Source organism: Eimeria maxima, genomic scaffold (genome assembly GCF_000499605.1).
Source record: "Eimeria maxima Weybridge genomic scaffold, Emw_scaff53, whole genome shotgun sequence".
Taxonomy (NCBI): domain Eukaryota; phylum Apicomplexa; class Conoidasida; order Eucoccidiorida; family Eimeriidae; genus Eimeria; species Eimeria maxima.
In genome coordinates this window covers 14,457-29,965 of record NW_013566576.1, presented here as the reverse complement: position 1 = coordinate 29,965, position 15,509 = coordinate 14,457, and the positions used below count along the sequence as shown (strand labels likewise).

The window sequence follows — 15,509 nt, the reverse complement described above, 5'->3', positions numbered from 1 at the left end:
TTCATAAGCATACACTCCGTATCCTAAAGCGCACCTCCGGAAAAACCAGAAGATGAACAGCAGCAGCCGGTACTTCGAGGCCATAGGCCGGCTTTGAGGCTGCATTACGGGTAATGCAAAGCATGCATTTGGGTGGTTCCATGCAGTAGTAAATGAGGGAAAATGAAATTCATGGGTCTGATATGTGCGTGTTCATATAATGAGCTTTGGAGAGGCGAATTATCAAGCCCGTTCAGTTCCCGCAACCACGCGAAGATCACGTGTCAACACAAACATGTTCCTAGGCTTATTCTCCGAGGCAGGACCTCGGCTCTGTATGCGTATGTGCAAAAGAAAAGGCAAGAACAAACGACTTCCATGGCTGGCGGGGGGCCAAGCAGACAGGCTACCACACGGCAGCACTGCAACTCGCTCAAAATCAACAAAACCCCGGGGGAAATCTTGCTCAAAACATCCCAAGAAGATGTTATTCTCGTTAAATAATGCCCTAATTTGGTTGAATAGTATTAAGTTCTCAACACAAAACTACACCGCCTTCAACGCGCATGGTGTGGCTTCCTTTCGGGGCCTCGCCTACTGTAGACGGTCGTGCCCTCGATGCAACGACTCTAAAATATAAATTCAAGGAAGTGCAGTGTAATTTGAATTGTGTTCATTGTAAACCTTTCCAAAGCATCTTTAGATGGAGGAAGGGAGGGCCTCCACGCCTCTTTCGTTTTCCTTGTGTTCAGAGTCGGAGCGGTCTGTCCAAGGAAAGCCGATGCTGCATCTATTCGAGTTGCGCAGAAAGGAGAAACCTGTTCTTCATAGGCACATATTCATTCAAATTTAGACCTAAAGCTCGTTCCCTCTTTTTTCTTCTCATTTCCCCGGAAGTTTCCAGGTGAACATGATTGACTTATCGATCGCCGGCCTGCATCAGCTGGCACTCCAATCATCACTTTCAAGTTCGAAGCCCTGAACAACCGCTGTGTTGAACACTGTGTTGTACATATCCTGTTGATAGTCCATCGTGTACTACACGGGCTGGCATCTATATGCTGAGGGGCTTGGGGAAGCCGCCTGAACTGGGCTTCGAAGGTTTTGCTACCAGTCATTTATAGTTTTAGGTTTCGCTGGCGGATTGGGAGCAACTTACTCTATGGGGGCTCCGGAGTTGGCGACGGCTTGAGTTTTCCTCGCTGAATTTCAGCAAACGGATTACTCTGCTGCCTCATGGAAGGAACAAAACAGTCGAGGATTCCGCATTGCCTCTAACGAGAAGCAATAACTCCCGATGCCGTCGCTAGCAGCTGAAGAACGCACGCTGCATACAGCAGCCAGCGGAAAACCTCCAACACTGCATCTTACGACCCTCGGACACGCCTCGAGGATGCGAATGGGCAAACTCTCTGGCTTTCCTATGCTGCTGGCAGGAGCAAGGGGGAGGTCCCCCTCGGGAGGAAAGGTTTTTTCTCTTGCGTTTCATATTCTTCTGGTCCTTTTTCTGGTACCAAGTCCGGCGTTTGGTGTCGGGCCCCACAGCCACGATGGGCCACCCGGCCTGCCTTTGCCGGCTGCTGCAACGGGAAGAGAGGAAGCGTCAGCCGTCCACGCACGGGACAGCTTGAAGCCTGTCGATTCGGTGCAAAGAAGAACTGGAGATGCAGCACAACTCCATAAAGGGCCAGCTGCCAATCAAAGCCAGAGGCAGAAGGAGGCTCAAGCCCAGATATCAAGTAGCTCAGATGGACAAGAAAGCCGGGAGAGTCGGCTAAACAAAGCTAAAATGGCAGCAGAAAACCACGCTGTGCCTCCGGGCCTCGCTGCAGACAGCAACATATCCATCAGACGCCCGTGAGCCCACACGCATGCATGCATACAAGTCGTTTGGAAGCCTATGCGCATACGCATGCATGTGAGAAAATAGTTCCAGGCGATTTCAGCATCTCCGCATGCACGACGCTGAAGCTCTAAACTTAGACTCGATGGAGTTCGGTACTGCATCCATTTGATGCGTTGTTCGTGCAAGTGTCTACTGTGCGGGCATTCACATGCATCAGCTTGCTGCAGCTGAAATCTCTCTCGCCGTCTCTACAGCCCGTCTTTCTCTCGCCTCGTAGAGAGAAGCAAATGGGCTTTAAAAGACTGACTTGTGTGTGGCTGCTGCTGTACTTTTTGTTCGATCTGTACGTATTGTTGTTTTTTCTCGTCACTATTTTAGCGTCTTTTTCGTACTTTGTTATCGCGTTGATCCTTTCTTCATTGCATTGCTGGATCTTGCAGCGCACCAGTTTCTTACCTAAAGCGGCATCGTTCTGCATAGTTTAAATTACTGTGCTCCGCAAAGTTCATGAGGTGTACTTGGAGTGATTGAGAAACACGTCACTGCATTTCCACGAGATGTGCTGGACATGGCGCTTTTGTGGACTGACTTCCCTCTTATGCGTTTTCAAGGGATGTACGCACTTCTTTTGTGTGACAGGTTCGACTTGCTGCGGAAGGCGGCAGCATTATTTGGCGACTCTCCCTGGCTTTTGACAAGCGAGGAAGACGGGGGAGAGGCGTTTTCTAAGATTACTTACAAGCAAGTAAGATAACACAAAACGGGAACTTTAGGGTGTATGCAGTCGTGCACTCCTTAAAATGTTCAGGTTTTATCTTTTAAGGGTGTGGACTCAACCCGCTCAGCAGAGCTACTGGAAGCTTATTCTGCTTGCTCTGGCTTGCTGGTGCTTTTGCTGTTTCTCCCCTTGCTCTTACTGCTTCTGACATTGCTGTTTTTTGATGCCGCCGGTTTAGGGCTACGCGGTGGCTTTGGCTGTGGGCTCGGGCCTTGATCGTCTTGTCCCGCCGTCGCAACTTCCGCAGCACGATGGGGCAAACGAACCTCTTCGCCTTGTGGGGACTTGGGCCGACAACTCTGTGGAGCTGCTCCTGGCGGACTTTGGGGGTAAGATGTAATTATTCCTGTATTTTTTGAAATCGGTACTTTTAGTATGCTTTTCAATATCTCTGCTGCCAATTCAGTGTGCTGATTTCAACGTATGCTTTTGTTGCTTTCATGGAAGGCATTCGTGGGTCAGGTGTCAAAATTTCAGGTTCGTCAGCATCGATTACTTTTAATTTGACTGTTGTCAATAGGGTCAATATTTCTCAGGGTCCACTTCATTACTGTTGCTGCTGAAGTTGTTGTGCCATTGTTCATGCTACTGCTGCTGTGGTTGGTCTATTTATTGATGCTGCACTTTTCAGTATTATGGCCGATATGTGCCACTATGTAGTACTATGGCTGTTATACATGCAAATGGGCACCAACTCACACTCACGCGCAGGCTCAGGAACGCTGACAGCGCATGCTTATGAGCGCGCGCGCATGTATTTTAGCCTACAGGAGCCTACGTATTTTCGCATGCATATGGACACTCGAAACAGTTTCAGAGTAACCGAGTTCTGTAGCTTGGGGAAAAGGCTATCAGGGGGACTGAGGTACTTTTGCCGTTCCATGCATATGTGTGTGCTTGCAAAGATCCGCATTTTCCCGTGCACTTCTCTGTATTTTCGCCTATTAGGCGCATGATTACTTGGGTGTTCGATTGCATGCCGGTGAGCTTTGGGATGAGCGTATTTACATCGATGTTCGTTTGCAAGGCTGCTTATGCTGCGTTTGTTTCTCTCGGCTACCAGCGGGGGCCTTTGGGATGACAGTAGTGCCGATGCATCCAGAAATGAACGCTCGACGGTTTTTGGAAGTTGTTATTCATACGCGTAAGTTGTCTAATATTCACTTTTCGCAAGCAACAGTAGACTACCTCTTTACGACAATCGATATATATATTTATAGATCGAACCCACACCGACACTTTGAGTACTTACAAGTAGCATTCAGAGTAGAGGGAAACAACGGGAAGGGTGAGTTTGCGTTGTCTGTGGCATTAGAAATGACCCACCTTTGTGCGGACTGGCGTCATCTGGAGATAGTCTTGGATCTGCGCGAGGGGGGGCAACTGTCGAATTTGTCGGCTGTAATTACACTGGATGCAGTGAGGTTTCTCCTTCTCCCTCCACTTATTTTGCTGTGCTCATAAATAGGAGTCGTTTCCAACTGACTTTGTAACGATTTGTCTTGTACCTCGCGGCGCTCTGCACTTGTTGTCCTGACAGTGGCAAGAGCAGAGCACTTACTCTGTCAGGGTTAGATTGCATTCAGAGAATGGCTTATAGCTTCTCTGCATGTGTATACGGTGCAATTGGAGTAATGTGGCAAACGGGGAGACCTCCTAATCCTCTTTTAATAGAGTAGAAAGACATTCGCCCTCGTAGTGTTGCATACAATACTGTTGCTGCAGGTTGGAGACCAAGCGGTGCAACGAGCTCAAGCCCTCGACTTGGCCCTTGTAGACTTCTGGGAGTTGGCGGATTCCCCCAATGTGCGTCTGATGTGACTGCTGTTTGGTTTTACATACTTTGTATCAATTTCCATGCTTACTGTTGAAATGGCCGGTCCCGGTGTCCTTCCCTTATAGCCAATCAACAGAAAATCACTAGGCTTCTGCACATAACACATTGCGCACTCTAGCACCCCACTTACGTTTCAGACGTTGCACTGGCTACGCCATTTACCGCAAATGTCTGACGATAGCAGGGGCAACGCTGCAACTGCTGCTGTTCGGAACTGGTGTAGCTGCGATGACCACAAGAGCCGACATTCCCGCTTCGAGCCTGGCCTAATACTCGGAATGTAACTGCAGAACTGTCGGCTAGTGCTTCTGCTGATACAGGGCATAGGGGAACATAGACTGAAAACTCTACACCGCTCGGGTTTTGACACTGAGGAAATCGCCGCCGTCATCTATCCAAGGGGTCCGTATCCGTCTCACCAGTTCTTTTTTCAATGTCCTTCTGGTAGTGTGGGTTGATCTAGACTCGTTTGCGCGATGTTTCTTGGCCTTTCTCTTTTGTGCACATCAGACAAATATCTATAGGGGTGCGCATGCCTTTCTCAGTGGACACAGTGCCTCGTGGTGGCTGAAAGTGCACATATAACGGGCTCATTTAAAGTGTGTGGGAAATGTATTTGATGTGTATATGCGTCAGACGCGTGAGTATTTACATTGCATATAGCCTTCCTTTGGTGCATATTAGCGTTACATACATACATACTTCCAGTTGATATTGCATGCATGTTTGTATCTAAGGTAGTTGTGACTACTATACAGCACCATTATGCATTGTGGGTCTTTGAAATGCTTTGCCTGTCTGTTTTGTTCAACTTGCTTCTGTAGCGCTGTCTATGCCGTTTAACGGGGCCATGCTAAGTAACGAAAACGTCCTGGCCTCGCTTGATACCCTGACAGACTGGCGGGCAAGGGCTCTTTTTATTATGGAAGGTACGTTCTGGCTTGTTCAGTGCTGTTTGCGGAGGTCGCTCAGCTGCTGCTTGTCCCCTACACAATTTGGTTTACTTGCGGACTCCGTCGTGATTGTTGCTTCTGTTTCGTTTGTCCTATCCACCTTCTGGAACACGTTCTGGTGTTCTTTCTTTGTGGAATAGTGAGTGGCCCATTGCATGTAAGCACGGAAGGGCTGTCTTAAGAATGCGCATTTGCTGTTCGTGCTGCTGCCACTGCTGCTATTAACGTGTTTCCTCAGGGGATAGGATGCTGTGCATCGACTCTCTCGCTTCCATTCACCAGCGCGTGCTACACTTGGCAGTAGTCGAGGCCGGCGCAACTGTGGCCTTTGCCCGCAGCGTGAGGTTTCTTGCATGCACTTCAAGCATCAATATGGCAATAACGTGCTATTGATTTTGTTCCTGTAGCCGGTGCTATTATTGCCGCGACTGCTGCTGTCCCGGGCTGAGTTGTTGCTTGTGTGGCTACTGTTCTTTGCATGCCTACATAGCGCGATCGCTCGTTGGCTACTAGAGAGCCCTAGTACAGCAACAGGTCATACGGGTGGTGGTGGACCCCCAAATAAGCGGAAACAGATCAACTAAAGCCAATTTAGGGTAGGGGGTTTCGGGTTTCGTGTTTAGCGCTGGGAATTATGATTGTGTTGTAAGTGCAGGGACTGCTTACTTTGGGGAAGGATCTCGAAACCTTGCAGCCAACCATCATTGCTGCATCAGGAGGTATTTTGCCCATGCTACACGCGGCTGTAAGTACAGTGGGGTCGTGCGATCCACGTAGCTGCCTACTTTATGCGAGCACCGCCGTTGGTTTTGGTGTTCCCTCGCATTTACACGGAGCACAAAGCTTGTTCTTAGTATTGTCATATGTGTGTAATGACCGCAAAAACAATGCATAGCATCCCCTAGGGCCCGTAACATACGCGGGCGTGCATACAGAACACTGAATTATAGAATTATTCTTTAAAATCATGTACTTTGAGTGATCCACACCTAAGCCTAGCCCACACATGTGTTCTAAGGCATGGTGCCTGCCTCAGAAGATGCTGAGGGGCTCGCGCTTGTATTTTGCTGTATCCTCCAACTCTATTCCGTCTCCAAGAAAGGATAACAGAGGATGCACGCAGTACTGATTTGTGGATTTGCTTTCTTGTTTGGAGGCTTACTAGTTTGCCATTAGCTTTTGTGCTTCCTGGTCATTCCTTGTATTCCTTAGGTTTAGCTTTCCATTTGCCAACTATGTTCATTGATAATATACTTCTCTGTTTATACTTACGAGCATTTCCTTGTGAACATGTTTGCTCAGGCAAAACGCACCCTTAAGAGTATGGGTCGGCTGCGACGATTTTGGGTTTTGCTGAAATTGAGGTTGAGGGCCCGACGGTATTGGCAGACGGGAGATTTTGAGCTCCTAGGAAGACCGGCAAGTTGCTTGTTTTGTGTGGTTTGTTTGCGTATGCTTCTTCCAGCTGTCTATTTTACTTGGGTGGTCGTCCCGTTCAGTTTGGGGATGTTGGTTGGCTTCTTTGTGTTCCGTTTCAGTGCGATAATTCCTTTGTTTTGTTTCTGGCGTTTTCACAAACTAGGGAGAGTTTTCGTCGTCTTGAGTAATTCTTCAGATTACTTAGCTGATGGTTTCATTAGCCTTGTTGAACGTATATTGTGGTTGTATGTGTTATCTGGTCCATTCAGTTTTCCAGTTCTTGTTTGGTGCACTTGTTATATCTACTTGAGTGCATCTCGGCACTTTAACGTTTTCCGTGTTCCCGTATTTGGTCAACCAGATTTTCAGTTAGCTGGTGCTCTTGTTGGCTGGTTCTGTAGCTTGTTTGTATGGCCATCTTGCCTTTCAGTGTGCGTGGTTGGTCCTTTTGGCCTAGTGCTGAAGCTGCTCAGATTTGAAGTTAGGGCATATAGTGAATGGTCTTGCATTGCAGACGTTCGTTTTTTTTGACGTTGCTAACATCACAAACCTCAGAGCCTGGCCGCTAAATCCTAGTTCATACATGCCGCCTGTGATACCTTGTGGGGCAGTACTGTGTCTCACAGTATTGCATGAAGAAAGAGCAGGAGAGAATGATGCAAAGACAGAGACAAAAACACAAGAGGAAGGCATGATGCCAAATAAAAGCAAAATGCACGTCACTACAGAGAATGGGCTTTTCAGAAAATTGACGAGTGTAGGGGGCGAAAAGCTGTGATGCAATGTGGTTTCTTGCAGCCATTTGAAGAACTGAAGGCTCAGCTGGCCCCGGTCCACACCATCATTGCTGCCCCGGCTTTGGTTTCAAGCGAACTCATTAAGGAGTTGCAGCTATTGTATTCGGTGGTTATTGTGCATGTAGGTTGCAGGGCTCTAGGTTTGAGCTTGTTTTCCTGTCTTTTCAGTTTGCCTTCTACTGTCCTTTGTTGCGGCATCTTCGTGTTGGTTGTTTACGCTATTCATAACTGTTGCGTTGGCATGTGCTATGCTTCATATGCTTTTCTTGTCGGCCGTATACCTTGTTTGGCGTTACGGTGTCTTCTTGTTCGTTTCCTGTTCCATGCTGTTCTCTGTGTTCGTACGTCACCTCTCTCTTGTCATTTATATGTGTCCATACGGGCTTACCCATGCCGTCTGTATCTGCATCCTCCTGCATTCTTTTGCATAGCTCCGTATGTTCCCCTATTCATGTGGAGTTATTCTGTAGTTTCCTCGTTTTTGGCGATATCTGTGTTGCGGTTTGTCCACTTTTCATCTGCGCTAATGGTGATTGTGATTGCCTCTGACAGCCAGTATCTATGTGTGTCGGTTAATCTCCTGCTGTTGCTACAGCCTCTAGGACAGCTTCTACTAGTTGTTCCGCTGCTCCACATCTTTGCCTGTTGCCGCAAACCGTGCTTCGCCAGATCCCGTTGCTACTATTGCTGCTGCTTCTGCTTTGTGTGCAGGCGTGTTGTTCTGCGGAGACCGGAATAGCGTTTTCGAGTCGAGAGCAAAACAACAGCCTCAGCGGCAGCAACGATAGCAGCAGTGCGAGTGGGGTAGGAACCCCTTCAGAGTTTGGAAGGGTGCGTGCTGCTCCTTTGGGCTGGCCGTCTCCTGTGGTTGTGGTGGATTTGGAGGAGTTGTCTGCAGCAGATAAAGCAAATGCAATTGACTATCATGGCGAGGAAGTGCCAGGGAAAAGATCGGGGGGATCACCGCTTGTTTTAAAAACCTCAAAAGATCATACTCACCAGCAGATTGTCAGCATTAGCCGGCGCCGTAGGCGCAGCCGCCTCAACGGGCGCAAGAAACACAGCGTTACAGAGTGCGGATGCTGTTTTCACGAAATCCTAAACCCTTAAGCTCAACCAGTACCCCAGAAATTTGCCTGCCGGGGTACTGACCAACTGCCGCAATTGCGAAAACAACAGGAGCAGACAAGACTTGTGTTGCCGTTCTGCTGCTTCTGAAGCGCCACCAAGCATTGGCTCTTCTGGTGTTTGGGGTCTATGATTTATCTATGTGGAGGACCTGCGTGCGTGTGCCTCAGGGGAGAGATCGCTATTCAGGGCCCCTGTGTTTCCGTAGGTAAGGAGCTCTAACAATCTGATCTGTCGGTAGAGACGACCGGGTGCAGCATGTCGTTTGTTTGACTTACGTTGTTCATATGTTGGAGGTGATGAATGGATGCAGCGGGTGGTTTTGGTGTGTATGATGGTGGTTTGTGCAACCAGTGCGAATTGTTTCTGTTCAAGAGGGGAAAGCATACAAGGCGCGTGAATGAGAAGTTGCGTTTCAGTAGTTGTTTATGAGGCGCGAAGCGAACTGGCCTGTATCTTTTGGAGGAAGAAACGAACAAACCAGCCCATTTTATTCCTCCACAGGAGACGATAAACCGTAGCAGGCTTTGCGCGTGCAGCGGAGACGAACAGCTGTACCACCGATGGCGTTGCCCCCGTGCATGCCCGCGCGGGAAGAGTGTTTGTAATTGTCTTCGTGTTTTGCCTTGCTTTGGTCGAGGCGGGTGTTCCTTCGATGCCTATCTTTCTTTTCCATGTGTTGCTGTATGCTTTTGCTTGTCGTATTGGTTTGGGGTTTGCATTGTTTTAGGCTGGGTTTGCATTTCCGCATGTTTGTTCTTCTCCCAACTGTTTTTCCTTCTGCCTTACTACTGCATTCTTTGCTAATTTGCCCCCCTCTCCAGTGCTGTTTCAAGCTTTTTCGAAGTTTAGATGGCCTCTTATTGTCTGTTGATCAGGCTATTACCGACACCAAACAGCATTTCAGCGTCAGCTAACTCCTCGGGGTTTGTACAAGACCGGTCTAGTTGGAATCTCAACAGGAGACGGCTTCCCTTTCTTGCTTACCAGCTCCCTCTCGCGAAGTGTACTGACAGCTGAAGGGGAGTTTATCGACCTAGAAGAAGCAGAGAGACAAATCCGGAAAGTTCACATCGTTAAGAGGGTTCTGTTGTATGTAGACGACTTTCATGTCAGTACACCCAAATCCACGCATTCGGAATCGACACAATTTTATCCCCAATTCCTCCATTAAATAGCAGGGTTAAACCGTAATCCAAGATGCACTAAAACACCCCTCCTGCCATCCGAACCCTCTTCTCCCTTCACTATAGGTTCCCAACATATGTACATTGCTGCTTTGGGTGTCAAACCTCGGGGCCTGTCGCCATCCATATTATTTCACATACTGTAACGTTGGTGAAACGTATTCTAAGTGTATGGTTTCATTTGGTTGCTGCGGTTGCGCCTGCACTCAGTCTCCTCTTGTTGCGATTGTGCAACCCCGGAAAGGTGCTGTTTTTCGCTGGGCAAAAACGCGGTTTGCTGTCGGTCCATAAAGCCCTATCCCCTAGAACCCTATTTGTTGAAGCCCCAACTCTCCACCATAGAGTGTGGAACTGTAAAGTGTAAAATCTGGAGCGTTGTATCCAAAAGCCTTAAAACATGAACCGCAGACAATTCACCATCTACCGTAGTCCGTTAAAGGTTAAGCACTCAAAGCGTAGACTCAGAATACTAGACGCTAAGCTCTAACCGCTAGTCCCGACGCCCTATACCCTAGATATTACTGCTTGCTTGATGTCGATGTGTGCAGTTTGCGGACGAATACGGGGCCTCATATGAGGAGTTGGTATCTTTACCGGCGTTGCGGAAGTTTGTGTTACATGCAATTCAAGAGGAGACATCGCTCAGTCTTGAACACTTTGAACTGCCTAAGGCAGTGTATCTGGTGCCGCACGACGTGGAGCTGCCTGTGGCGGTTTTCGATCAAGGGAAGAACGGTCCAAACAAAAGTAGTCATCTCATGAGCAGGCGGCAGCTCGCAGAGGCATATGCCCAACCTATACAGGAGATGTATTGGCAGTTGAACGAGTAAAGGGAAGAGCATAAGGAACCACTGACATGATTGAAGTCTCCATTTTCTACTTGTTTCGTTGTTGTTTTGATCTTCTTCTGCATGGGTTGTGGCATTTTTTCATTCGCCCGGTAGAGCAGAGGACGAGTATATAAGCTAATAGTGTAAGGAGTCTAGGCGCAGATAGCAAAACCGGTTAATCCAGAAGTAAAGGTGAGATGTATTGGCATTGTTAGCGACAGCTCCACCCAGAAAAGCGTATAAAACGCAAAACACAATACGTACTTTTTGCAGCGAATCTGACACTCAGGCAGCAGAACTTGCCCGATGTGTTGTGTCTTCACTTTTTATATTTCTGATTAAAGAAACGCATTCGGCACCTGCAGATTGGCGAACCTGCTCTTTTGGCAGCAAGCAACGCCATAATACAAGGCTGCGGGCGCACGAGGAGGGCTACGAAACTGCAGTACAAATTGGGGCGGCGCGGTCTGGGATATAAAAGCACCTCCTTAAGTCATGGCATGCTGCACATACCGCTATTTCTCCATTCGAGCGTTCTTGTGCCTGGGTACGAAACGAGAGGTCGGTGCACAGAGGGAGCGCCAGAGCTTTGAAAACAAAGAAGCGGAGGCGCAGTAGCAAGAAAAACAAAGTAGAACCGCCGACATCGCTTGGGCGGGCTAACGTAGCGGCACTGCCGCTTGTCTATTCTCTTGCTCACATTGTAACCTGCAACTTTACAATGTTGGAAAATCAACTGACTAAAGAACGACAAAAGTGCTTGCCCAGTGCATGGATAGCTTCTTCGACTGTCCAACATCCTACGCTTTCGCAAAAGGTGGGAATCCCACCGAAACAAACCGAAGGGCACAGCAGGTGGGCGTCTGTCGTAAATGCTTGCATGGCGATCTTGTGGTGTTTTCACACGCTACCCAGCTGCTGAAAGCTGTACTTGGAAGACTGCAGCTACGGGCTGCCAACAGCATGACTAAACATCGGGTTAGCTACTAATATTTTGGTACCTGAGACCCACCCAGAAAGAAATGGGCAGAGGAGTGCATTGCTGCATTGTCAATCAGCTCAAAGGATGCAGTCACATCGATGCTTATAATTGAGTACGGAGGTGCATGTAGTGAACAGAATTGTGGCTGGTGAGTTTAGCCGCTCCATGAATTCGCACCAAAAGGAGCCAATAAATTTTGTTTATGTATTAGTAGTGACGTTTTGCATAAATCCGTAGGGCCACTACAGATGGTTAGTCAACGAATGCGGCACTCCTGCTGTTAATGACTTGGAACACATGGTACAGTATGAATATTTGAAGAGTCTCTCTTCAACTAAGTAACTGCTACCACGGCATTTGATTAATGGTGAACTCCTATGTATCCACTGATATATCTGCCAGGACCCGTTCTGGAGAAGGACAGCTCTGCAAGTATCATGGCATAATGCATTACTCGCCGTTCGCTCCTGATATTCCGGTCAAGCGCCAGCATGGCCTTCAGGTGGACGGGTTCGTCCTACGCCACCAAAAGCTTGCCAGCAGCCCTATTACTGCACTGACCCACCCATGATCGGCCAAAGCAAGATCGCGCACTCTGAGAGGAAATATTGCATTAGGCGGGGCGGGGCTCCCCCGCCTGTCCCCACAGGAAATACCTGTCTATGCTGCAGTCCCTGACACTCCAGAAGTTGGGCCCAGCACGTAGGGAGAACAGAACATAAGGGTGAAGCAGGAACTGTTGCGGAGTCCTACGCTTACCGAACGGCACAGTTGATCGGTATACCGTTATGACAGTATGGCGGCAAGCGCTTTGCTGTTACCCCTATGATACTTGACTGTAAAGTCTTCCTTAGCTTACCAAAGGTGTCACCGAAGGACTATATTATCATCTAATTATCCGAATATATACTTTTCAGTGGATTGGACTATTGATAATCGGTGCTGCTCGCTTCTGGAGATGCGAACGAGGCCAAGGATAAATTACGAACAACTACGATGCACGAATTGTTGGAACGACCGGGGTATACAAGTGTCATGGTAACTAGTCTCTTCGCAGGATGTGTTCGACGCTTGCTATACATACACGACGTGCTAAGCAGTTGCTTGATTGTTTGCTTGCTTTCTGCTTCTCCGACTGTTTTCGTGAAGTTCTTGGCGAAGAACAAGCTTTTCACCTTTTCTGGCTTAACAGGTTTCGTTGCGCTCTTCGCAGGTGTTCTGGGGTGTTTACTCTGCAGTTCACCTTGGGTGTTTATTACAGCTTCGTGTTTATTTTGCAGCGAATTCTATGGGGTGCAGGATGGGGAGGACGGCGAACTTATGCCCTGAACTATCTTCTAACCCAAGTGCAACCAACAAAAATGATGTTGACTGCCAGTAGAGCGTTTCTTGAGGCCAGCATCTGGTAGAAACTGCATACCACTTCCATCGGGCGGAAAACGATGGAAACTAAATGTTTACAGAGACTTAAAATAGAGTAAGAGGAAAGGGAAAATGTTATCAGAACCAAGGCCAGGAATTCGAAGTTAAGGCATATGGTAGGACGTCGCCTACAGGGTTGTGAAACAAAGATTCCCCGCGCCTAGTTAGCAACCGTTTTTCCCTCATTTCAAAGGGACACGAAACCCAGAACAGCTGCAAAGGGGGCAAAAATCAAATTCAGTATGAAAGAAGACGCTGTCGACAGGTTGGTGGTTGCCACAGTGTTTGCCGGTGCAGTTGTTGTGGCTGTTGTTGCTTGTGTTGCTGCTGTTGTTGTTGCTGTTGTTGTTGTGGGTGTTGCTGCTGTTGTTACGGGTTTTGTTGTGGTTGCTTCTGTGGGTGCCGGTGCCGTTGTATTTGTTGATATTGTTGTGGCTGGTGTGCTTGTTGCTGACTGTGTTGGCATGGTTATTGATGATGTCTCCGTGGTTGGTTGTGTAGGGCTAGTTCCTGTGTCTTCAGATGGTCCGAGTCCGGGTGCCTCCATAGAAACTACAACGTACCCAAGCAACACATTCGTGGAAGGCTATAGAGCGTTGTTGTTGTTGCTGTCGTTGTTGAATTTTCACTTGCGCTTAATGCTCATCTTTTACTGTGCCTCCCTACATCGCGTTTGCCGGCTGGGGTGCATGTTGGCACCTGTACACGACACAACCCACTAATGCACACGAAATGAGGTTCAAATGAGTGCCCTGCTGGTGGGCAGAGGTGACTTGTTTGTGCTGTTCACCGCATACAGTAAGCTACACTGACTCTATTTTAACGGAGATAAAATAGAGTATAGAGGATGTCGTAACGTAAGCAGATGCCAAAAACACGATTCATCGAGAAGAATGCGCTCAACGTAATATATAAATGCGATTGAGTACTGCTGTTGTATGCAGCTATACTTCGTTGCATATCTGGCCTTGTATCCAGGGAGAGCTGGCTGTGGTTGCATGCTCGCTGCCAACCTTTTTCATCTGATATTTGGAGAAAGCCAGAAAGACGCACCTGCCCTGAATTGTTCTTCAAGATATAGGCTGGTTTCCGAGACCGAGACACAGAGAGCGCTAGTTGAAAGAACTACAATGACGTTGAGGATCCCCATTTTGCGTAGCGTAAATAGTGTAAAAGCCAAATTGAGTTACTGCAATTCAGGTCATGCCAATACGACAGGTGGCCCACAAGACACTTAAGCTATAACAAGCCTCTTCTAGAGTTTCGCGTCAGTTCAGGGCCGTCGGCCCCAACCTGTACGTAGGCGGCAGCAGTTACAAAGCAGGCTGCAGAGGCTGCTTCTCTTCGATAGCTATGGAAGAAGCGAGTGGGAAAGGTTATTCCAGAGGAATAAGTTACTAAGGAAGAACATCCTACACAGCTACCGTTAGACGTCGCACATGAAGTGACTTCTGTGGAGTCTGACAATGGCTTCCTCACTTATATACACTGTGTCTCCTTAAAGGAGGGAATGTACAGTCTGTGACGAGGGAATATGCCGCTGCCGTATACTTAGCTCCGGGGCTATGCACCGATGTGCGCAGGACTCAAGTAGACTCAGGAGGATGCCACCATCTCCTTTTCCTTTGTCATGATTTAAATTATTTTGCCTATTCTAGCTCAAGACTACCGTCCGCTATATCGAGGGCTGTCATTATACACAGGGCCTGATTTTACTTACTGGTGTTCCACTACGCTCCGTGTTCCAAGAGGTGTGCGACTGCTTTATTCACACTTTTACCCCCTTAATATTATTATTTTAACCTAGCTTTTTCATTCTAATGTTGCATTATTTTTGATTTCGTCCTCCTTCTGTGCACCTGCGCATACAGACAAACATCGCGGCGTCGCGGGGCTGTTGCCGTTTGTAGGCTATGTTTGTATGTCTTAGACTGGGGCTTAGGGAGCAAGCTTTCTGCGTTTCCCTCACCTATACCCTTTTATCTTTTGCTAAAATACATTTTAAGACAGCTTTGTTGTTTTTCTTGCTGCCCTTTTAACTGATAGCTTATAGCTGCACGTAGCCCGTGCGGACGCCGCTGCATGCTACCCAACCGGTATTTGCAAAGCCGGAAGCTACAAGGCGGCAAAGTTCTCTGCCTTATTCGCGTTAGCAAATTGAAACGTCAACTTATAGTCATAAATTTAAACCAGAACTCCTGCGCTGAATCTAGGGAGCTGCTTCGTCTGCCCAAGGCAGCAGCTGCAGCTGCAGCAGCAGTAGCAGCAACGGCACCAGCACCAACAGCACCACCACCAGCAGCAGCATCTTTAAGTAGCAGTTATTAGCGGCCCACCAAGCACATGGTTGC

At 48.1% G+C, this 15,509-nt stretch overlaps 2 protein-coding genes across 2 annotated transcripts; both read left to right on the top strand.

Annotated features, from left to right (window-relative positions):
- Window positions 1-1,768: 1,768 nt before the first annotated feature.
- EMWEY_00008480 (hypothetical protein, conserved) lies at window positions 1,769-4,424 on the top strand (the record flags this gene model as incomplete). Its single annotated transcript, XM_013482150.1, has 7 exons — window positions 1,769-1,836; window positions 2,465-2,570; window positions 2,782-2,932; window positions 3,051-3,124; window positions 3,552-3,585; window positions 3,919-4,022; window positions 4,329-4,424. The coding sequence occupies 7 exons, from the start codon at window positions 1,769-1,771 to the stop codon at window positions 4,422-4,424; spliced, it is 633 nt and encodes a 210-aa protein (XP_013337604.1).
- Window positions 4,425-5,290: 866 nt separating this feature from the next.
- On the top strand, window positions 5,291-10,754 carry EMWEY_00008470 (Long chain acyl-coA synthetase, related; the record flags this gene model as incomplete). The annotated part of the gene is made up of 11 exons (XM_013482149.1): window positions 5,291-5,369; window positions 5,632-5,732; window positions 6,049-6,138; window positions 6,696-6,772; window positions 7,082-7,220; window positions 7,611-7,730; window positions 8,321-8,682; window positions 8,908-8,945; window positions 9,616-9,848; window positions 10,135-10,203; window positions 10,473-10,754. The coding sequence occupies 11 exons, from the start codon at window positions 5,291-5,293 to the stop codon at window positions 10,752-10,754; spliced, it is 1,590 nt and encodes a 529-aa protein (XP_013337603.1).
- Window positions 10,755-15,509: the final 4,755 nt, after the last annotated feature.